The sequence below is a fragment of the Heliconius melpomene genome, chromosome 11, assembly GCF_056956725.1.
Source record: "Heliconius melpomene rosina isolate 202511_hmr_F chromosome 11, ASM5695672v1, whole genome shotgun sequence".
In the NCBI taxonomy this organism is placed as follows: Eukaryota; Metazoa; Arthropoda; class Insecta; order Lepidoptera; family Nymphalidae; genus Heliconius; species Heliconius melpomene.
The window spans coordinates 10,688,327-10,713,509 of record NC_140399.1 but is presented as its reverse complement, the minus strand read 5'-3'; the positions used below and the strand labels follow the sequence as shown (position 1 = coordinate 10,713,509).

The window sequence follows — 25,183 nt, the reverse complement described above, 5'->3', positions numbered from 1 at the left end:
ATATGTTTTTTACTAACTTTATACATTCTTTGAATGGAACTTGAGTAAAATTATTCTAAGTGAACAAAGTTAACATATGTTAATATATACTGTTTAGAAATATGTCCAGAAACATTGCACCAAGTGTCTAATCACTAAATGTCACTTGATGTTTTATTTATCTTAATTCTAAGAACTGATTAAAAATAGATTGGAAATTTTAAGTTCTAAGATAATGCAAAATATTATTAGGCAGAGAATAAATTTATTTTATGTTAAGAGTCTGAAGCCATTTCATTGAAAATGAGTATTTTGCTAACTTGAAAGTAAATGCTAACAAACTGACGTTAATGTAATTTTCTGTTTTATATCACGTGACATCGCGTGTTAATCACGCATACATTTTAACATGCTTTCTCCTTTAAAAAAGTTAACAGATAACATTTCTTTGTTAAAGAAAACGACGCAATGGATGTTATTGATAGAATATTATTTTTTAATAAATATTTTAACTTACAATATATCTATGTATTTGAAGTCATTTTACTTTAAGAATAATTCATATTTTAAAATTCAAGTCCTGTACTTATAACGTTATAAAATATATAAAACACTAACAAAAATAAATTTCAAAATAACAGGAATTTCCGATGTTATTAAAATACATTATTTTTCCGGTACAAAACTAAGCGGAAAAAATTAACTAAAATTATTAATAAGGAAAAAAGTAAAACAACAAATTTTCAATTTATATTTATTGCTAAATATATTCCATTGCTCTGATTACAATAATATTAACCGCTATTAAAAATATGTGAACTATACATGTTTGCAGTCTAATTAAACGTCTAGGCAACATTAGTATTCGAAAGGTTAGCTTTATATTTAACGGACGAGTAGAGAACCGTTACGAGTAGAGAAAAGAGTATCACAATACATTTTCGATAATAAACCTTACTATAATCTTTTTTTTAAACACGGCCATAATGGACCTCCTACTAGATTTTCTAAATTTATATAATGAATTTTAATTTATTATCTTAGTACAATGTCAACCCAAATGTTATCCTTTAAAAAAGACGGTTATAATTAGTAAAAATCTAAACTTGACATACATTATGATACACTTAAATTCGCTTACATAATAAAGTTATTCATTTATACGTTATCTTACCTAATGTAAGATTAATAAATAAAATGTTTCTTGCCTGTTTGAAGAACTTATTAATGTTTTATTATCGTCCATCCTCCTTGTGTGCCCAAATGAGAAAAAAATGTGAAATGAGATACCCAAATATTTTTTTACCCATTACTTTGATTAGTGTTATATATCTGTGTTTTTATTTATTCTAGGAAATTAAATGCATATTCAAAATTTAATATTTTTTGTAGTTATATAATAGGAAAAATGAGAGAATTTTAAAGTTGCGCGCGCACACCGCCACGAAAAACCCACAACACCATAAAATTAGCTACAAACGACATAGTAGACGAGTATATAATGCTTTATATTAAAACTTTCAATGTATTAAAATATACCTTTTTTCTATTATTAGTGTCGCTTTCTCTAAAAACAGGATAACGCGAAGGGTAATATTTTTAAGATTTTATCTTGTTACGCCAAATAAGTATAACTTCTAACGTGGTTATTCCTTTTTAGATTTAATGTGATAATTAATGAATTCTATATATTGCATAAAATATGGGCGAACAATTGAACATGTATTAACATAGTAATATTTATAGGTATTTTGATACAACTTTAAATCGTCCACCCGTTGTTTTAAAAACAAGACAAAAAATCATGCTATAATGGTGAAAATTAGTCTCTCGAACTTCAACTTGCTGCCTTAACGTTACATAATTTTACGAATGTACATTTAAATATTCTACAAAAAGGGCAAACCATTTGTCTACAGAAATCTACTTTGCAAACTATTTTTAAGAACCTCATATATGTGTGGAAAATCCCGATTTAGGAATAAGCATAATACGTTGAAACGTCAAATACCATATCATGATGATGGAAGATATGAATCTTTTTTTTTTTCAATCAATCACATATCTTTATATACAGAAAGAAAAGTTAAGCGTGAAATGAGCCTTTTTATTTTAATTTTTTTTCTGCTTATCCTGTCTCAAAAAAATAACAAAATTTGTCCTCCCATGCTTAAATATGACTTTGTATAAAGATCTGAACTTATATACATTTACAAAGAACAATGTCCAAAAAAGAAAAAAATTCAAAAATAGATACAATTATTTACCACCAAAATATTCACAAGACATATCCAAAAATACAAACCCTCAAATATTTGATAGCCACACAGAATCACAGACAGTGTAAAAGGCCTTATTAATAAGACAAAACAGTTTACTTTCATGATTTGCTTATAGTAGACTACTAGCACTCAACCTCAGATAAATATTTTTATATGACAAAATAGAATAGTGTAAGCTTGTTGTTAAAACAATAGTTAGGCCAAGCGCCGCGTTAACTTCCGCCACTCAACACGCAATACTTCGAAAAACTTTGTGGAAAGTGGGCAACGGAAGTGTCTTAGTGAGTACGAAAAAAATCGTTAAGAATATGTTGGTTAAAATCTTAATTTAGAGAACATTATAAAGAATCACGTGTAAAGTAGCAGCAATTAAGAGTCCATAGTCCTGTTTTTTCTATGCATATTTACATTTGAACAATTAAATATTCAATTTAGTTTGATGCCTAAATTATTTGAGAAACCATGTGTACACAAAATAATAGGCAGGTTGAGTACAGTTATATCACAAAATTAAGATGCAGCACATTCTTTTACATGAACAAGAGCGTAAAAGTAAAAAAAAGATAATTAAATTACTAATTATTCACCAAATTGTGTCAGTTTCATAAAATCAGTGACTGTCTTAATTATTTATTAAATGATATCATTCAATACCTACTAATCCGTAATAAAACTTAGATTAATTCAATTCATACATAAATTATATTTAATAGCTTAATTTTTATACTAATAGAGCTACGACAGTTTTAATTATACATATTCTACTTTTAAACAAAACAGTTTTTTGCATTTTACCTTAAAGAAAGTCTACACTTGCTAAAGCTTCTACGGACTATACATTTTTTTTACCATATCGTTACAGTGCGAACTCTAAATCAAACATCATTTGACACTTATAAAAAATATATGTGCAAGTGTTCTTATAGCAAAAATAACACTGTCTAAACTAGTTTGAAGAGGTTCAGAGTATAGTAAAGTCGACAAGTTGTGGCCGCTTTGAAATTAGACTTTGAACCTTTGGCCATTGTTCACTCAAGAAGGAAAAAGAAAAATCATAAAAAAAAATTACGTAACTACCTGCGTCTGACTTCAGGACGGCCACGACTTGTCAATCGTACTGTATGCACTGTAACATCTATAATACAAGCTTATATTTACTTCTCAAATGATTTAACGAGATGGACTCGAGTCTACAATTTATTCAAAATAAGCTCGCATAAAATACAAATAACTATTCTAATATACAATTACCGATTAAGACGCAAAGACAATAAATTAATCAACTTAAGTGCTAATTTTTTAAATCTATTTTTTGTGCTTTTTATATTTCCATATTAATCGCAGTATTAAACATTAATTATTTAAAAAGTGAGAATATCAAATAAAAGATCCAAAGTATTATAAACCAGAAAATATTAACGCCAATATGGTGATAACAGATTAAAAAAAGAATAGAAATTAAAAAAAGAAGAAAGAACAAGTATGAAATATATAACCAAAATAATATTTCTCTTTTGAAAAAAAAAACAAAACATATTTTATTTTTGAATATAACAAGACCCATAATGTATATAAAGCTTGTAAAAATGTAATAAAAACAAATAAACTTGTTTTATTTGTGCGGAATATTAAAAAGGAATGTCATTTTGGGGCAGTAACTTCAATGCATAGCTACATAAAAAAGATGCCGAGATATTCTCATTTATATTTTTAAATTTTATTTGTATTGATGTGAGAAATATTCTTTAGTTGGTTCCCATTTTAGTAAATAATACTATAGTCTTTTTTTGCAGTTACCGTTTTGTATACATTTAATTGACAAGAGGCTGTCATGGCGTATCGGCACAAGGGTGTAACGCGACGGTTGTGAGTTCGATTCTCACTCGAGGAAATGAAATATATGTTTACGTTTATATTTCCATTTCTTCGCTCTGGTGTCGGGGCAATCTGGTTTAGCTAGCATTTTGGTTTTTTTTTATTCACAGAAAGGATGGAGAAAAATAAAAAAAGATTGAAGATCTATATATATATAAAAATCTAAGTATTATTTCAAATATAACTTAAATACACACTTACGATCTAATTGTTAATTATTTTATAATAAGTTATTATAATTATTTATATGTGTTAAGTATTATGTTTATGTTTACGATCGATGTAAGCGGCCACTAAATTTAATGTTTTTTTAATAGTGTTATTTATTTTTAATAGAGTAATATATAGATAATTAATATTTTAAATAGAAGAAGAGATACATAGAGTATTAAATATTAATATACTGCCCGTTCAGTTAGTTCAGTTAGTTAGTTAGTTAGTTTCATCTATGAAAATTTCAAGTAAGTTTTGATATTAAATGAAATTATAAAAAAATATAAAGGAAAAATACATTTAAGAAACACGTACTGATATTAATTACATAAATTATACTGATATTTATTATACAGTAAAAAAAGTATATATTTTTTATTTTTTTAGAAATAACAAAATAATATAAATCAAATAATTTCTTTTAAATATACAATTTTTATAAACTTTCCACCATTAAATATTTATTTAGCATTTCGTAAAACATAATTTCAGTTAACTGAACTACTAATACTGAAGCATAGTGTAGAAATACATTTTTTTTTTCTATTTATATACTTAAATAATATTTTACAGCGTGTTCCGGCGTCGACGAGCGAGGTCGCGACGCAGATACAATCTCATTTCTATGTTTCGCGCTGATCTCTGAAAAATACATTATAATCTATATATATAAAAGGACATGTTCTCAGTGACTGAGGTAAGGGGTTGTCCATTAATCACGTGAGGCTTGAAAGGGGGGGGAGGGGTTTGATAAAAATCACGAAAATAACACAGGGGGGGGGGGGGGGGTTGTGTAGTAAGATATCTCGTGTATTTATTTTTTCGTCTAACGCGCGATTTTTAAACAAATATTAAGCACAGTGCCAACAACTGACCTGCAAGATGCTTATCCAGTTGTTAGTGTTGAAGAATGTGTTGCTAATCCGTGGTCCGAGGACAATATACATTAAATATATTTATGTACTAGTACAATACATGTTTTTCCTATGATTAAACTCTTCGTTTATTATTATTGTTATGGCAATAAAAAAAAACTTGCAAACTGGTGTAGACATTTTTATTATGGTCCTTAATTTCAGAATAAAATAAGATTATAGTTTATACCTGTATTTAAATTAAGATAATATTCAGAAAATTTTAAGATTCGTTGTAGGTACTAACAATACACGTGATGTTGAGAAGGGGGAGGGGTGGTGGTCTTAAACCTCACTACGTATCACCAATGGGGGAGGGGGGGTTAAAAAATGCTAAAAAAAGGTCACGTGATTAATGGACAACCCCTAAGACGCACGCACAGCCGTAACCGCTAATGATAGAAACGTGAAATTTGGACAGATGTTTAACTAACTGCGTGATTTGTAGCGACGGTGTCGTTGTTTACTTTTACCACTAATATAGACATTGCGTAGATACATACATCAAACACTACTTCATCTTATTAACTCAAAAATTAATATTTTCTTAAATGATATTTTAATATATAATCACAAGTAGTAATTTCCTAACGTTTAGCTATGTTTAGTTAACTGCCTTACGAATGAACGTAATATCTAAGGCAGTAAACTATGTTTAACTGCCTTAGATATTACGTTCTTTAGTCCTAAACGCGGATGATGCGTGATGCTAATGTATGTTTAGAGTGGTGTTATTTCGTAAAGAAATTTAAATATTTAATGAGAATATAAATTTATTTTGTTTGTATATATATAAATGTATATAAATGAAAATAAAAACAAAAAAAAAATAATTTTATGGAAAAAAAGAGAAAATAATTTTATAACATTTCCAATTGACATATAAAAAAAGCTTTAAACATCCAACATACATTCGAATAAAACTCGTACAAGCAAATACACAAACCGGCGCCTACTCTCGCTAGGAGTATAGTCCATGGTCTTGATAATGTATGGTAAAAGAGGTTTTTACTTCTTAAAACGAATTTACATACTCTTAATCAGAATATATTTTTTTCTGAATAAATTAATGAAAAATAAAAAAGTAAATAATATTACGATTCCAATTTACATATTAGAAGATAAAAAAAATTGTACACAAACCAGCGCTCTCTGTCGCTAGGAGTCGGTACTGGTGGGGTAGTCCATGGTCTTGATGAAGGCCACGGCCGCGCAAAAGTGCGTCCACCAGTACAGGGCCTCGCCTGCTAGTGATGTGCCACCGAGGGCGTTCACCAGGTCCAGGGTTGAGAGCAGGGAGGGGGGGTTCACCTGGGAAGTGGTAAATTACGATTAGTTTTGGTTAAATCGAAGTTAATTTAAATTTTTATTTTAATTAGGTACATACCCTAATAATGACGAGTACGAGGGCTGGCGTGATGTCGTCAGCGGCGGGCGGTGATCCGTCGGTCAGTGCCAGTGTCGCCACTAGCGACCGTACGCAGCGTAAAACGCACGCCACCTATACAAAACACAAGTATATAAGTATATTATTACACGAACTCATACACTAAACTATATAGGTATGGTACATTTAAAATCGTGTAGTGTCAATGTTTTATATTTAAGAGCTTAACTTTTTACAGTGTTAATTAAAATAGTTTAATTAGGTTTATAATATTTTTAAAATATGAAAACAAAATAATATATAACAATCTTGGTTTATTAGTTTTGGCTTGAAATAGTGGAGCCAAGGGGGGCGGCCAATATCATGACAATTTTTTATAAAATTCTATTACAGAAAATGAGCTATTTGGGGAGGAATTTGTTAACTACCCAATAAATAATACTTGAAAGTAAGTAGAAAAAATAACAATATCTCTATAAATAAAATAACATTGACCAACCTTATCCCTTGGGGTACGGAACACCGGCAAGTACCGTAACCGCAGCTGTGCGTGGGGGAAGGGCGCGGCCCAAGCGTGGCGCGGCGCTAGACCGACCCGGGACGCTGTTGCACCGCCGCACGCGGTTAAACGCCGCATGTGCTCACTTAGTACTCTGTTATAGATGAATGCATGACTGTGTTTAGCTTAAGACTATAACAATTTTTTTATACATTACAATTTGATATACAAAGAAAACAGAATATATTTCAAATTGAAATTGTTGAATTATTAATAACTACTTATTATTAATAACTACTAATTATTAATAACTCTATAATTACTATTAGAGTGTATCTAATATAAGAAAAAAAAATCGATCGGTATTACGTAGAGCTATAAGAACATAGTCCAGAGTAATTCTTATCTTGAAAACATTCAAACACCTCTAAAATGCTATACTGAAACACGCAATGCCTAGAGAATTCAATTTATGATAGATATTCAATTCAATGGTTAGCTTTAACACTAGGTTCCCAGGTCAGGTCTGCATAACCTATTATGTTGCGCCGGTTACAATATGCAGCTATCAAAAAAATAATAATATAAAAAACTAACTGGTCTCTTGCTATATCGCCGTCGCCATTGGGGAACAGCACGTGCAGATATAAACGCGCGAAAACCGCACGCTCCACCGTTAGTTCTGCACTTTCGAGCAACGTGGCGGACGCACCTGGTAAGGAATTTTATAAATGTAAATAATATATTAATATTATAATTTTTTTATAAAAATATTTTCTCTTAGCTATTCGCTGTTTAAACGAGACGGTTAAGGGTTCGATTACCATTTCGGGGAATGAATTATTATTGCTATTTTAAAACATAGTAAAAAGTTGAACATAGACATTAAACATTTATTCAAACATAAAAATTTCATTTATTTAATAAGCATGGTGCGATGATAATTAACGAGAAAAGTTAATAGCAATTAAGAGCAAAGTAACACATAAATATTAAAATTCGCGTAAAATTTTTATTCACTATAAAATAAAGTCCTTAGATTAAGAAGAGTAGGTTTAAAATTATAAAATAACCGTTTTTATAATTATATTTATAAAACGAATTTACCTTCCCAGGAGGGGTCCGCTTTAACTTCAGCTGTAATAGCTTTAATGCTGGCCGTCAGTCTGGATGCTCTTTCGTCTATTAGCTCGCCACCTGATTAAACAAAAAATACTTACATATAACTGAAACTGTATCAAAATTCGAATTCTGATCCTACATTGCGTGTCAATTGTAAATTCTCGTTACCAAAGCGAGAAAATGAAATGATTAAATATTTAATTTCTCGATTGGGAATCGAACCCACAACCTGTTGCGTTTACAGTCGCACGCTTTTGCCCCTGCGTCACGACTGGCCTCGCTTGTACTAGTGTGTGAGCTCACCGTCGTGCAGCGAGTGTGGGTGCGCTTGCGCGGCAGCGAGGCGGCGAAGCGCGGGCCCGCGCTCCAGCTGCTCCAGGGTGCGCGCCGCACCCGCCGCGCGCGTACACCCTTCCGTCTCCCAACGCACTAGTTTGATCTGACTGAAAAAGAAGTATCTTATTAATATCTATTAAACAGCATTTGGAATCTATATCATAAGGGATAATAAACCATAGTTTATTTATTTTTTGTTGCCCATGTACCGAGACACCGCATATTGAGTGGCAGTACTTAACGTCACGCTTTATTTTTTGAAAATGTGAAATAAAAATAGTGTATTCATTAAAGTTAGAATGAAACTTACAACTGCCACGTTTACGGTTAAACTAAGCATGTCAAAAATATTTTAAAAATTGTATCTGAATAGATAGTGAATACCATAAAATAAAAACTCTTTAGATTTGATCAATATTATTAACCTAAACTTAAAATAGCAATAAGAATAAATAAATACATACGCCTGCAAATCATGCAACGCGTGCGCAAGCGCAGCCCTACACGACGCCAAGTATGCTGCATAGGGACGTCGCGCGGCTAAATCTGCCCTTAACGCTGCGGCAAGGCGAGCCGCGCGTGCACTTCCGGCCCCGCTTGCTCCCATCCCTACCGCAAGGGCGCGCGCCGCGGCCGCCGCCTCCGCCGTACTGCCCGCTTTGACGTATTCCGTTAATAATGTGCTTGTGCAACGCTGTTGATATTATAAATCGATTATACGCCATTTACAAGTGAAAATCGATAAGTTTCAGTAGCTCGCTTTTACAAGATATAATAACAATGACTTACTGCTTAAGAAATATTTGTATTTTGTCCATCTACTAGATTAATATAGACAGAGAAGAAACATAACTTGTTTAATATAATCAATAAATAAATTCCAATTTTCAATCTAACTAAATAAATTAATTTACAACTTACATTAGGTACATATTCGATACAAGAAATGTCGGTACTGGAGAGTACAACACGAAGACGTCGTTTCATATTATTAAACACCTCAGGATTATTCAAATCCACAATTCCTTCAGATCTAGAAATAAAATAATCTATAAATTCATATATATATTTATATAAATATGTTATAATAAATCAAAATGTTATGACTATGAAAATTAAGGAAGTATCTACAATTCTACACATAAAACAATCAAAACACAAATCCTAAAACTTTACCATCAGTAACCCTGTAATATGTCCAATTTTCCCAACATAAATATGAAATCTTATAATATTTGTTAATAATTATGAATGTTTCACTGACTGGAAGTGTATCCTATTCCTTGTACTTAATTGGATCTAGTTGTCGTATCTCATTTCGATGTACACTCACCTATCCAATTCATTAACATCAGGCAGCTCGTTGGATCGCGACGGTCGTCGTGGGTTACATTCCGCGGCCCGCCTGTATTTAGCTAGTATTTCCTCTGAACTTTCCCCCTCTCGTAGGTCACGACTCATTTCTTCGGCGACGACTTCTTCTTCTGATACTTTTATGTCTGAAATTATGTTGTTATTGTATTTTTACAACATAATCAATAATTTTATACATTACCCTCGAAGTAATTATAATAGAAGAAGGTATTACCACCGTGATGATGAGAGCGTCCCTTGTGACGAAACATCTTGATCTTATGCAATAAGTTGCCGCCGGAACGTTTTACATTATTTTTTAATTCATCCAAGTTTCCTACTAAACCATCTTCACCGACTATGCGTCGCCTATTAAAAAGAAAAAAAAACATTAAATTAAATAACAGACATAGTTTATAGTTCAAAAATAAAGTTAAGTTTCAAAAATAAAGCAAACAAAAATGAATAAAAAAATAAATGTAAACAAAAATGTACATATGTAATGTAATAATTGATAACAATATTGATTTGTTTTATCGCCAAGGCGAGGCAATTTTTACCAACCTTTGAGATTTCTCCGCTGTAGAATCAAAACTGATACTTTTCGGGATAGCTCCAGTCGAAGGCTTCACGGGCGGAGGGCTCACTCTCCTCTCCGTCACATTCTCTGAATTGACATCTTGACTCGAGCTCTTATCCGATACTGATGTCTCAACACTATTCACTGACAATGTACTAAGCGATATATTACTCGCTTCACGTTTTTTCTCGATTCTCGACGAACTTATATTAACTATACTCGTTCGAATTTCGTTTTTGACTAATCGAGACGTTATGTTGACGAGATTCGATGTAGATATTGTTGCGGAACTCATTCGAGTCATTAAATCGGATATCGCGGATCTCGGCTCGGTCTCCGCTCTCTCTGTATCGATTCCAGAATCGAATCGTCTGTCGTATTGAGACACTGATAGCGCGTTGAATGAACTTTCGCTGGAGTTTAGTGATCTAAATCAAATAACAGTAAATAATTGAATAAACAAAATTAATTAAAATAAAATTAATAAATAAAACAGCTCCAGCGCTGTTTCCCGCACACAGCAGCGTAGGCAGAGAGAACCTAGTGTTAAGACACTCCGTTCCTCACTTTCTGTCAAATTTGGAAGCATTGCGGAATAATTGAAATTGCAAATAAGTGAATGTTACTAAGTAATACTAATAAAGAAATTAATTTATCTTTTTTACCTAAACATTAAGCCAACGGCTTCACTTGATAACTTAGACTATGCTATTCTGCCTCAATAAATAAGTTATTAAAAAACACCACTTATCTCTCCTATCCAAAATAATTCTAAACTCAAAACTGAGGGTACTTTTTAATAAATTTTATATTTTACCTAAAATTGTGGGTCAAATCAACATTCTATTGCTGTTGACCACAAATTGCCAATTTACTTTAATCACTTTGATTCCAAAGATACAAATAATAACCCCTACCTGTCCATCAAATCATTATCATCGTAGCTCTTTGACGAGGAGGGCATGTGGTATTTAGTGGGGAAGCTGTCGTCCACCCACTGGCTGGTGGCGTCGGAGCCCCCCACATCGCCCCCCGCCGCGCCCTCCACTGTGGACTCTGATGCACTTGTACTATGGGAAAAGCAATTTATTTTACATTTTAATATTATAAGTGTTATTCATACAAAAAAAATTAACATAGTATTAAAATTTTGTGTATTTTCAATATTGTTTTCTTCTTTGCATTAATTCCAGCTTTTCCCAAGGTTTGGGCTCAGGCAAGGAGCAGGCAGGGTTTTATTTTTAATACTGTATATATAATTCCATCTATTTTAAGGAAGTTCTAAGATAATTATATTTGATAACACAAACCCACAATCATCGCATTTACAGTCAGACGCTAACCCATTGCGCCACGTTGGCCTCTTGACATAATATACAAGTAATATTATTTATAAAACCATACCTATTAGGCGGAGCATAATCAAAGACATCATTGTTTAGTGTCGCAGCCGCTACAGCGGGACTTTCCGGAGCTGACGCGTAACATGTCATTACCTATGGAACAAACGCATTATATTTTTAATCGATTTTCAAAATTGGAGGAGGTTCTATATTTTGATATTAATATTTTGTAATATTTCATATCCAAATATAGCAAAATGGACATAAAGAGCTAATTTTAATTTAAAATATACTTTTTGAATGTGATTTTGGTTTTCTATTATTCTTCATTTAATAATTGAGCCATCGTGTTAGGTCAGAAAAGGTTATTTAATATGTCACAGCAAGATTTTTCAAATATAAAATACTATAAAAAATATTTTTAAAAATATCTCGTCTCGCAAACACAACCAAATGTGAAATGTTACGACAAATAACTCCATGTTTTGTACTGTCAAAACACGAAAATATAAAAATTAGGCGTAACATGGTCATTGATCGCTTCCCGGGTCGATATTGAACCTATAACCACAGCATAACATTACTAACAATAATAGTAAAACTAACCGGATATCCGTTAACAAGTATACTTTTTCTATTTTCTATAGCATAGGCGTGCGCACTGTGCGCCGGCAAGTCCAGTTCGCCGCCGCGGCACAACGCTGCCGTCGCACTTAGATAGCCACTGCTTCTAAATTAAAGAATAATCGCAATAAAAACATTAAACAATTTTATCTTTTCCTCGACGATTTTCTTGGCTTCACGCAGGGAACCTAGTCAGCTTCATGCTATATCCCACACACAGCAGGTTAGTTACAGAGAATCTAGTGTCAAGATACTCCGTTCCTCACTTTCCGCCAAAGGAGTCTAGTGTGAAGATTTTTCCCATACCGCCCAAATTTCAGAGGAGGAACTCTACACCGTATTGATTATTATTTAGATTATTATATTCTTGTAAGAATCAAATAAAAAAACCACCTAGTGAAACGTTATGCCTCTGCGCCACAATGGAAAATATGTCATATTTTTGCAATTTATGCCATAAATTGTATTTAAGGTTAACTTGATTAATTCTTACCTACTGGGAAGGTTAGACCGTGCTGTGTGCCGTGGGCTGCCCATATCAGGTCTCTTTGCGTTTCCATTCTAAAACGAAAGTTAACATTATTCAATATAATTAAAATAATAATTACTAATATTAAGATACTTTTATTTACAATTTCATTTTTTATACACAATTATACTAAAATAAACATATATTTGAAACTACGTGTAAGTTATATTGAAAAGAAAATAGTAAAAAAACACATTTTTACATAACAAGTTTATCCAAAATTACACACTCTTTACTAACATACATAATTACTACCTAAAATCCAACCTAAACCCCGTATTAAACCAAAAAAATCAAATTTATAACATATAAATATTTAATCTAAAATGAAATCTAATACAATCACTTACAGACAAAGTATGCGGCATTAAAGGTAGAGCGAGAGCAGGCTCGTTGTGAGAGGCGCGCCGCGGCCACGACGTGTCCGAGCGCGCGGCCACCGACACACAGTCGTCTGTGTCCACCTGGAGGGTACATGTTTTTTTATTATATAATCAACATACTTTGTATTTTTACGATTCCGTATCTTGAAAGGAACGGAACCCTTATATGATCAATTTTTGTCCATCCGTCCGACTGTCAAGACAAGTTTTTCAAGAACGAGTGGTGGTACCGTGCTGAAATTTATATTAAATACTCAGATCTACTGTCCCTTGTGCTGTGGAAAAATCAAACTCTTAAGCCAACGCAATCAAAAGATACAACTTTTCCAAACTCGCAAGGGAATCCAAACCTACAGGGTCCTTCTTGTGAACTCTTTACTTCCCGTGAATTTAGAAATTTGGTGAGAAGCAACGTCTTATAGCACAGATAAGAGAAAAAATGCGAAAGGTGAAAATTATAGGTATTTCATAGAAAAAAATCATGCATATACCCGCAAATTTAAGTTTGTCAATTTTTATAAGTTATACTTCCCGTTTAGTTATAATTCTGAAATTGGAACGGAAACCTCGACAGGCGGGTCCAACTGGCACTTATATATTTTTTTTACTTACCCTATTATATAATAAACTCCTTCTACTTAAATTATCAATTAAAAAATAAAAATTAACAAAACCAACCTCAGTGTTCCGATCGCTATCCGAAGCGAGCACGTCCATGCTCCAGGCGGACTCGCTAGCCGTCTCGGACGCGTCTGGTGCTATCACGTGGTTTGCATTTGAACCTGTTTGTATAATAAATACAACATTTTAAACATCAGTATTCTTTATTCATATTTTTGTATTAAACTAATATTTCAAAAATAGTACTATTATGCATACCTACCGTTAAAAAGTGGCGGCGCAAAAGAGATGTAAATAAATTTCATTTTACAATGGTTATGAATTATTGTATTTTCGTAAAAAAAATCATACATTGAATTTTCTTTAAAAAAAATCTCATTTAGATATAAAAAAAAAGCAAGTTATAAATTCTCCATTTTCTCGAGTCGAATTAATGTAAATAATAAAATAAATAAATATACACGCAGCATAAAAAAATAGACTACTATATTAACTTTCCGATACTCCGTGTACCCATTTAATATAACATCAATCACCTTGTGCGGCAACTTGCGTGTGATCGCAGGAATCGCCGATGGTCTCCGAATCAGAAGCTAAGACATCTGTGCTCCACGTGTCTGACATTATGCTTACTGTTTCATCGCCTTCTAGAAGTTTCTATAAAACAAATAATATTTAATGTATAAGACGTAGTAATCCTTTATAAACTCAGTTGGTTTTTTTTTGCTACACAATATCCCGCACTTAAGACGGTAGGCAGAGAGAACCCAGGTACCTGGTGTTAAGAAACTCCATACCCATACTCATACAAAAGACACTTCCGTTCCCCGTTTTTCGGGTTCCCCAAATTCTGGAAATCAAGAAACTGGGAATCGAACTCACAACCTGTCACGTTTACAATCACTAGCTTGTGCCCCTGCGCCACAACTAGTCAAGTTCAATATTATTATCATTAAATTGTCAATTGATGTATTTTTAGGTCTATATAGAAGCCCTACTTAGAGCCAAGTAAAAGACCAGAATTTCTCTCCATCAGGCCTTATCATTTTAAAAATAATTTTTCAAAATAATTCATTCAAAATAAATGTTACCTTGATTTCAAATTTACAAAATTTGTCTTCAATATCGTTTCGAGTTTGTTTCAGCAGTTTTGCTTGTGCCGCACTCGACGCTTGGCTCACTGGAGTGTTTTGTTGGATACTAATAAAAAAAGTACCATGTTTATATAGTTTAAAAAAATGCTTTGGTCAATTTTAAATATATAATTGATGCCTTTGTAGTAATACTAAGACGCGATGTAATTTATGTAATTGCAATGGCTTCAATTCAGATAAATATTTATAATATGAATATTATCTTAGTCTAAATATGTTATAAATTGTAATTATGTAATATGTAATGAATAAATTTATGTACCGCCTCGGCGGGACATCACCCGCTGCATCACCATCTGTTACTTGCGACGAGGGCGTTTCCCGTCCAGATATATTGGGACTTCCGCGACCACTGACATTTGCTGATACCTGGTGAAATAATAAAAATTGAAGTATTAAAAATATATATATTTAAAAATTTACAACTAAGCCACAAGCAATACTGTGCTTGTAAAAATGTATGTGAGGGTTCGATGCCCACTCGGGTGAATGATATATTCTATATTTTCATTTCTTCTGTCCGGTAACGATGCAAGCCACAGAGTTCAGTTCCGCCACTCAACACGCAACACCTCGAGAAACAGTCGGAAAGTGGAGAACGGAAATGTTATAAGGGAGAACGTAGTGTCTTAGCACTAGGTTCCTTGATTTCATCTGCCAACCCTGCTATGTGTGAAGCAAAATCTATAATAGATTACCATATCTGATAGATTATCATTCTGATCTTCTGTTTCCAGTTCCAAGCTAGACGTTACACTGTGGTTTGACGCGGCCTCCGAAACAGCTTCCAGGTTGTCTGAGGTATTACCCAGTGATACTTCATCGTGGGATACGGAAAATCTTGTGGGTGAAAATATTAAATTAGTTATAAAGAATATTATATTTGTCTAAGTAAAATAAGTCGTTTATTTAACAATATCTCTAAAAAGTTAATTGATATTATACATCCAAAAATCATTGTACTAAAGGGAGATTTTTGAAAATTCAACTTGAAAACTATTTGTGGGAATTAAAAATAGGAAAGTATTACAAGTGTTTCTTTAAATTGAATATAATAAGGATTCTGTAACAAGAAGCTTGCAATAAAGTTTAGTTTACAGCTTCTTATTCTATTAAATTGAATTAAATAATAAAATAGTAAGTATAAAATATTTTTTAACCATATACCTAGTCCGTTTTTGTACGGGAGGTGCGGCACCAGGCGGCGCTAAAGCACCCCCTTCCTCAGACTCTCCTTCTACACCGCCGTAATAACTTTCTAGAACTTTTGTTTCTGGTACTAAGCCTGGAATGTTAAAACAAAATTACTATAGATATTATGAAGAATATCACTAATTTATTTGTTAAGTAAATGATTATAACTTCAAATAACATCCATTACATTTTCACTAAAGATAATGACAAAATAATTAAAGATTGTATATTTGCTACATGTTAACATATTTTTATGGAGGCTGTAGTGGCGCAAGGAACAACCGTGCGACTGTTAACGCGACAATTGTGAGTTCGATTCCCACTCGGGAGAATGAAATATTTCCGCCACTATTCACAAGGAAAGACGTGTTGATGCCTTGAGAATTCAGCGAAATGTGAGCAACGGAAGTGTCTTTTTGGGAATCGAGTGTTTTAAGACTATTCTCCCAGGTTTCCTCTGCCTACCTTTATATATGATGGAGGATACAGCTAAAAAATCATATTATCTATCTCTTTGTTTAAAACCAAATTTACAATTTGTGTAAAGGGCACGTCTAAAAAAATAAGAAAAAAAAACATAATCTTATAAATTCTTACCAACATAATCCTGTTCATCCACGTTATACAACTTAATAACTAACACTTCCGGTTCTTCCCTGTCCTTGTCAGACAATCGATCGTCGGAAGTAGTTGCTCGTGGGAGGCGAGGTTTGGCCACTTTACTCAGAATACTCCTTTTCAAGTGGCCATTTTCTGACAGTGTGTCTTTTGAATCGGCGGTTGATGACCTAAAAAATTATTTACATTGTTATATATATATATGTAAGATTATTTTTTTTAAGCCAATAGCTCTATGTAGTTAAAATGGTAATATTTTTAAAGTTTTTTTTTTATTATTGATAACCCTACATTATGTTGGCTGTCGAAAGTTGGAGTATAAAAATAATTTACTTTGGTTCCAGTTCGCAACTTTCATATACCTAAAATATTTAAAAAGAAAATCAAATACATATTAACAAATAATACTAATTCTAATTTCTAACCTAACATTAGTAAAATCCGGCATTTTCCTCAACAAGTCGTGTAACCGTGCGCGGTAGTTGGGCTCGCCGGTGGCGACCAACGCCGCTAGCCGCGTGCTGCCCCCCTCGCTGTCTATTGGTCCACTTGATTCACTAAAACGTATTTTTTATATCTCTATTTATTTTGCGCATTGGAGTGTCACGCGTTATTATTTAGGTACAATAATTTATTTTCTTTATGAAAAGAATAATTGTCATAGATTACTAGGAAATAGTACAAATTACTCATAGAATCACAAGTTACTTACGAAATACATAAATTTTGTATGTATAAAAAAATATAAATATACCAAGTTGTAATTTAATCTAGGATTTAAGGTATATATATTTCTTAATTAAGTAACTATTAAGTTTTTTTTAATATAATACTCTGTAAAATAAAAAAGATTAAGACTATATTTTTAAAATTAATTATAATATATAGTCAGTTTTTGTACTATTTTCACTCACGTAAAAGTAGACTCATCTGAATTTTGACCAGAACTGTTGCCATTTTCCTCGCTGCCATTTTGAGTGTTATTGTTTAGTTTCGATGAGATTCTTTTTAGGAATGTAATCTGAAAAATATGCAACAAATATATAATATACCATAATTGTTATAATAATTTTTTCAGCTTATATTTTCTTTTGTGAATAGAGAGATATCTAATCTCTATTCACAAAAAAAATGGATCGTTCGCAGTGAAAAAAGACTACAAAATTTCCTCAGGAAGAAGACCAACCCGGACAACTCTTCCATAGTAACTAACTTTGAATTCGATAGTTCAACATCCAATCTCCTGGTCCGCAGTAGATTACGGACAATACGAACTGACACTAATAACAATATCTGTCAACCCAACTCACAAATAAATGAGCATCGCCCGCAGTAAACAGCGCGACAGTGGAGGCGGGCGGCGCGTCAGTGCGAAGAGACGCGTCAGCGGGAGGCGCGGGGGGCGGGCCGCTGGCGTCGCCCGCCACGCCCTCCACTAGCGACCACACCGACGCGCGGTCGAAGCGGGTGTACAGGTCGCGGAGCTTCGGATCCACCTGAGGAATGGAATGGTGGTTGTCATCATATTAGAAGATGGCTAATGGAAGTAGATTGTTTTGTAATTTCAAATTTTGTTATCTTAATATTTTTTCCAATTGTATATGTACCAATATCATCTTTAAATAAATCTAAATAAAAATGTCAATGAAAATAAAAACATAATAATAATAATCAATGATTAAATTGTATTACGTGATTCTATTTACATACTATAACGTTAAACACAGATAAAATTAACATCAAATATCAATCCTACCTCTTGATATCTAGCCAGACACAGCATCTGTATAATCTGCGCCACTTGTATAAGATTAAAACGGGCTATGTAAGACACGGGCACTTCCAAGATGCCGTGCGCTTCGGGGTTCACTATGGCGGGACATATGAAGTTGTTTAGAACTAGCTCTGTGCATATCATGTGGAGCTCTCGGTCTGTTATTCTGTGGAGAAATTATTAAATATTACGCACATGGTAGGGTAGGCAAAGGGAACTTGGGAATCTAGACCAAAACGAAGAAATTAAAATATTTCTCCTTTACGATTATATTTTTGTTATGGTGCAGTTTTAACACATATATAAAAGTCATGATGCAATTACCCCAAATAAATAGAAAGTAGAGAATCGTGTAACTTTAACTAGTAGGTAGCTTTTTTCATAACTAGCAATTGCTTTTTTCGGTTTTAGGTTATAATTAAGGTTTGAGCAGAACACAGTTTTCTAGACAGGTAGAAAACGTACATTAAAATGTGTTATAGTTAAATTATTTAAAAATTATATTAAGATAAAACTATCAAGAAATTATTAAGTGTTTCCTTTCGCCAAATAATCATTTCCCAAAAAGATAAGGAAAAAAAAACATAATACCTGGAATGTTGTTTCAACAGATGCACAATCTGCTGTACAATCCATGCTATAATAGCTGGGAAGTTAGGCCAGTGCTCCTTGAGGGAGTATATGAATTTGCTGGTTAAGTTGTACAGGGACTGCACCGTCCATTTGCGGTATCTTGCCACTTTTGTATTGTATTCTGTACTGTTTACTTGACCGAACTTCTTGAGACGATCTGTTGATGAAAATCTGAAACGAAACGAAAATTAAAAATATTACGATAATTATGTAAAACGCAGTCGAGAAATAACTAATTAAATGCGATGGTTGTAGGTTTGTTGTCCACTTAAAAAAAATACATAAAATATAGATTTATTTATAGCAAACGCAAGCTAAAAATGTAAATTGCTATTTGATACGTTTTAAATAACCGTGTATTAAATAACCATGTAAGGAATTACAAAATGTGCTTCTAATTTCCAGTGAAGGGGTGAAAGGAAGCCAAAAAACTTATTATACACTTTAACAAACGAAAGTTTTCAATTACGTGTAGATACCAAGAAATTAATGGTTAATTAAAGTAAATGTTATATTGTTACCATATCCTAGAAAGAAAGTTACCAAATTTAAAATTTCTATTAAAAATTATCATTAGTATCAAATTAAAATATTATATTCCAAGCTCAATTACACTTTATAGGAAAAATATAATTTGTCGACAGCATTCTCACATCTTTTTTAGTAAAGACTTTTCGATTCTTAGAGTGCGGTACCACTTCTTCCTGTGAGTGGTACATCGGTGCGCATAGAAATCAAATCCACAACCTCTGAAAGGGTGTTAACAACTAGGAAAAAAGGACGGTGCAGTCCCTTAATAAAAAGTAACATGAAAATTTACCTCTCCATGGCTTTATCGGGATCTATATCCAGAAAGAATTCATCTTCGTTCAGTACCGCCATGACGGGTGCTTGTAGGGCAGCTACAAGAAACTGGCGGGCGGGAGAGTGGCCGTCTCGAAATACTGTATATAGAGACGATAAGGCGCATTTGCTGGTGCGGAGAAGTCTATGGAAGATAAAAGCGAAAGTTATACTTAATATAAAAATGTTAAGGCCAGTCGTGGCGCAGTGGCACAAGCGTGTGACTGTAAGCACGACAAGTTGTTAGTTGCATTCCCATCGAGCAGAAGAAATATTTATTATATTTTCATTTTTCATTGCTCAGGTGTCAGGGTGTAGAATGCAATGCTCTATATTAAGTCTATAATAATACTGTTTTTTTTTCATATTAAGTATCTTCTAATAAACAAGTATATCAGCGTTTTATAATTATTCTATAATTCTTATTTCTCTTAATTATTTTGCAAGATATGTTATCAAATCGAACGTGTCTTAACTATAATTTAAATGTAAACATACATCGTGTACGTTCATCAAGGTATAACAAAAAACGACTATGAAATAATATTATTAATGCCAACATGTGATCATAATTTACTCTCGGGGAGAAAGTAATAGCTTTCGATTTATAAATCATTTAATGTTTGTATATAAATAAATGTGGAAATCATTTACTTTTATAAGCTCTGTGATATACGGGAAGGTGATATAAATTTTCTTTTAAAATACCCGAATTACTACTTCCGTTTCTTACCTTTGCTCTATAATTCATTTATTTGACGAATCGAGGCAAAGCGTGGTGTTAAATTTCGCATCGCAACACGCAATGTTGCAGGCATTCGGCGCAAATTGGGGAAAGGAAATGTTCAACCGGAACCCATAATCCATAATCAAAGCCTAACCAAGCCTTCACCAAACTATTCTTGCAGTTCCTATTCCTTTAAATACATTTAATTAAAAAAAAGATCGAAATCGGTTTGCGTGATATTGAGTTATTCGTCCATATTAAGACTTATTTGATTTTCTCATGGATACCATTGTCAGAAATGGACCAGATTAAAATGGGAATGCAGTCGAATTGATAACCTCCTATTCTTACAGGAGTCGGTTAAAAAGTGTCATATAATCCTATACCTATCAATAACGTTTCCGCTGACTTTTCATGCTGATCAAATGCTGATTTTGTTCGACAAATTTGCTAGAAATTAAAATTTTATTGATTGGCTGAAACTTCACTTTTCAGTATGGGCATACAATTTATTATTAGAAAACGGAAGTAATACAGATTAGAATATTAATAACTATGTAGTTTAAACGGGCGAAGCCGCGAGCGGGTCGTTAGTGTAAAATAAAATGAAATAACACAAGTGTATCTTTTTACAAGGCGCATAATAGTATAACCATAACAAATTACATCATATTATGGCGCATAAGGAATTCCACCTGTTCATAAATCTTAAAAGATCTGACGTAAACCGTTAATCTTCTTAAAGATCATTAAGTTTTTATTAAAGCATGTCCTTGACTTCTTTAGAGTTAAAAGTAAATGAATTACTACCTTGATTTATAAGATTTAAGAATCATTTTTTTATAAATATTAATATTTTCAATAGCTCGATATGTTTTTACGAAAACATCACTCATGATCTTTATATTTGTGCATATACTACATTCAAAATAGTGAGTTAATATCGCACTTTGTATGTGTATTATATTTACAATGTATCGTTATAATCTTAAATACTAAAAAAAAGTTTTAATTTACGCTTCTTAAGTTCTTCACTTACACCCAAATCCAAGCGTCACACTGTATCCCGCACAAAGCAGGATAAAGCAGTGGGAACCTGTAAATTTAACGTTAAGACATTTCGTTCCCCATTTCCCGCCGAATTCTGGAGGCATTGCGTGATGGAATCGAACCTACAACCTTTCGCGTTTACAGTCAAACACCTGTGCCACTGCGCCACGACTGAACTAACACGATAATGACACGATAAAGATGAATGCATCATTGCATGATGAACGTGAGTCTGGGTACTAATATTATTCGAGGGGATATTATATTAAATTGGTAGCATTTGTCTGTTTAGTATAAACATGTATAATATAATAATTCATAATATATACAATGTTGATTAACACTGTATATATATATGTACATACTTAACAGAACATAATATACATAAAAATCTGCGTGAGAGTAACACGGAACTACAAAAATACACTTCTTTAGCAATTATTTTCAAGATAACTGGTTTTTTAAAAGACGGTACTAGTATAACTTTGCATACAATGGCGTTAAAAAAGGGGCGTATTTCGAAATGCCACCTGGATTGGATATACATAAACATATGACACATACATAAATAACATGGTGGTTTTTTTTGCTTTTGATTATTTTCTTCCTGAGTGAACAATGCAAGTGTAGAAAACGTAACTTCAGGACCCCATGACTCGTCGACCGTACTGTACGTAAAAGGAAATGATAAAAATACAGGATGCCTCTATCTTTTCTATATCTTGATGTCATCGTAGAGCAGTCGGACAATGTCTGACTGCAAGCACGACGGATATTAGTTTGATTTCCACTCAGAGGAATAAACAATTTTCATTTCAATAAGCTGTTGAGTTCCGCTATTCATCATACTATCGTAACATTACGTTTCTATTGGCCATTTTTTTTGTACTTATTAAAAAAAACTAGATTTAAATAATCTGTGTAAATTTAAGTACTTCTCACATACATATAAAACAGGCAGAAAAAGGTCAAGTTGACAATTCAATTGCAAGCAGGCAAAAGATTGCATTTTGGCAACCATCCAGAGTGAAGCCATTAAATAAAAGATACGAGTAAATAAAGCTATATTAATACTGTTTTAACATAAAAGTTATGTTCTCTGTAAAATGTTTATTGCAGGTTTAGCTTTGTTTTATTATATAATTGCTAATAACATATGTATAGTATTAATGTAACATTGAGTCCATTGCAAGATGTATAATAATATTTTTTATGTATTCATGCGAATGTAATAAATTATATTAAATTCCATTTCTAATTTTATTAATATTAATAAGTATAAAATTTTTATTAAAATTTGTTTAATTGTATTTGTATAGTAATTGTATTTTTTTAAAATATCCCATGTCCAAGTCTGACTTAATAAAATTTGGGGATAATTTTTTTCATCTCCTGGAGATAGATTTATTAAATATAAAATTTATTTTTTTAAATATAAAAATTAAATATAAAAAAAATTGAGTGGCTAAACTTATTTATTCTCATTCTACCCAATAAAAATGGAATCTATTAAAATTATCAAAGAAAAGATATAATTATAAAGCCTGTCATAAATACTTACTTTCTAGGATCACTAGAAGCTGACATTTGATATTTGATCAATGTTCTAATAACTGCCAACAATCTGGTTCTATCTGATGTCGAACGGCAACTCCCATATAGTCCAGATATTATAGATGATGGTAAGCTTGGAGGCATGTGGTCCTCCCCAAGCATAAGGGCCAATGCCATAAGGTGAGGAGTGTCTCGGAGCCATCCTAGAAGCTCACCTAATGCTTGCACTTCCTAGTGAATAAAATTTCACTATTAAAGCAAATAAATTAAAATAACAGTTGGAAAAATAATATGAATTATATCAATCTTCAGATTTATGGTTTTGCTCCATAACAGGATAAGTTAAAGGAACACATAGAAAGGCACTTCCTTCCACTGTGTTGAGAAAATAAAAATTATTTAAATATATGACTAATTGACTATTTATTCCAGGAAGAATTGGGCCCATAACAATCAGATTTGCTGATGTCAGAAGTTGTGAAAATAAAATTTAAGCTAAGTGGATAATTGAAACAAAGTCATATAAAACTGTTTAAAAAGTGGGTGGATGTTTAAGTCAAAATATAGTAAGATGTATATTAATATAATAGTTTTCATAAATATTGAAAAACTGGGTATTTTTGTTAATAACTCAGATTATTAATTTAGTAGAAAATGTATATAACTAATATGTACATTTATTTTGTACAGCATATTTTACTTTAAATTATTTAGATATGTCAAATAATTATATATATTAATTCATATATCATAAGGTAATAAATTATGATTAGTAATTAAATGTGTGAATAATAAGTATTTAAAATACTATCTAAATACCTTATATTTAAAAACTTTATGTGCATCTATAAAAGTAGTTCCTTCTAATAAGCTTGCTCGCTGGCAAGCTGCAACAGATTCTGCTTCACATCTTGATGTAATTAAATTTCTTAGATTCTGTCGCTGCTGAGAACATATCCAAGCAGTCTGAAGTAACTCTAATACTGTCTTCTCAACTTCTTCGTTTAGATTTTGCAACAGCTGCCTTTCAGAATTAATGAAAATCTTTTCCCTTCTAAGTTGGTGTGCCAATTCTGCGATATTCATACAGCCTTCTGATGTTGGCTGCATCATTTTGAAATTGTTCGAAACACTTATAAATTAAACATTTTTTCAACACGAAAATTATTATCTTATTCCAATACCGGACATATATATTATCAGAACTTAATTGCTTACAAATGGAATAGACATTTTTGATACTATTTAGATCGCACACATGCACAGTAGTAGTAATATTTTTATCAGTATTTAAATGCCACACGATTTCCTCTGAAGCACTGAAGGCAGATTTACACAAAATTGAATATTTAGCAAAACGCAAAACGAGAAATGAATTAAGAATTAAGTTGAATGAAAGGTATTTTCGTTCATAAATATGAACAATTGTAAAATGTCAAAATACAGAGTAAAAATATTTTTTAAAGTTTTTTTTATGGATATTATTGTCTTATTTTAAGCTGGTATACCTATAAATAAATATTTTAAAATTCCGTAGGGTAAATTATACATAAAATGTCATTATGCATAAAATTCAATGAAGGTGAAAGTTAAATA

The 25,183-nt window shown here is 32.3% G+C and overlaps 1 protein-coding gene across 3 annotated transcripts; it reads right to left on the bottom strand.

Annotated features, from left to right (window-relative positions):
• Positions 1-719: 719 nt before the first annotated feature.
• Positions 720-25,004, bottom strand: Gapvd1 (GTPase activating protein and VPS9 domains 1). 3 transcript variants are annotated; one of them, XM_085193036.1, is made up of 32 exons: positions 24,407-25,004; positions 23,595-23,818; positions 20,234-20,401; positions 19,372-19,584; positions 18,763-18,946; positions 18,317-18,502; positions 17,921-18,027; positions 17,432-17,563; positions 16,986-17,176; positions 16,362-16,479; positions 15,893-16,034; positions 15,457-15,563; positions 15,132-15,240; positions 14,577-14,697; positions 14,098-14,201; positions 13,387-13,500; positions 13,001-13,068; positions 12,490-12,613; positions 11,945-12,036; positions 11,458-11,610; positions 10,525-10,968; positions 10,196-10,329; positions 9,941-10,106; positions 9,529-9,640; positions 9,072-9,301; positions 8,575-8,714; positions 8,257-8,346; positions 7,747-7,861; positions 7,150-7,303; positions 6,651-6,764; positions 6,407-6,574; positions 720-4,991 (listed from the first exon to the last, which is right to left on the bottom strand). In XM_085193036.1, the coding sequence occupies exons 1-31, from the start codon at positions 24,698-24,700 to the stop codon at positions 6,422-6,424; spliced, it is 4,803 nt and encodes a 1,600-aa protein (XP_085049162.1). In that variant the 5' UTR covers positions 24,701-25,004; the 3' UTR covers positions 720-4,991; positions 6,407-6,421. The 3 variants fall into 3 exon arrangements, with proteins under 3 accessions (XP_085049162.1, XP_085049164.1, XP_085049163.1); XM_085193038.1 differs by having other exon boundaries at positions 10,199-10,329; XM_085193037.1 differs by having other exon boundaries at positions 12,490-12,610.
• Positions 25,005-25,183: the final 179 nt, after the last annotated feature.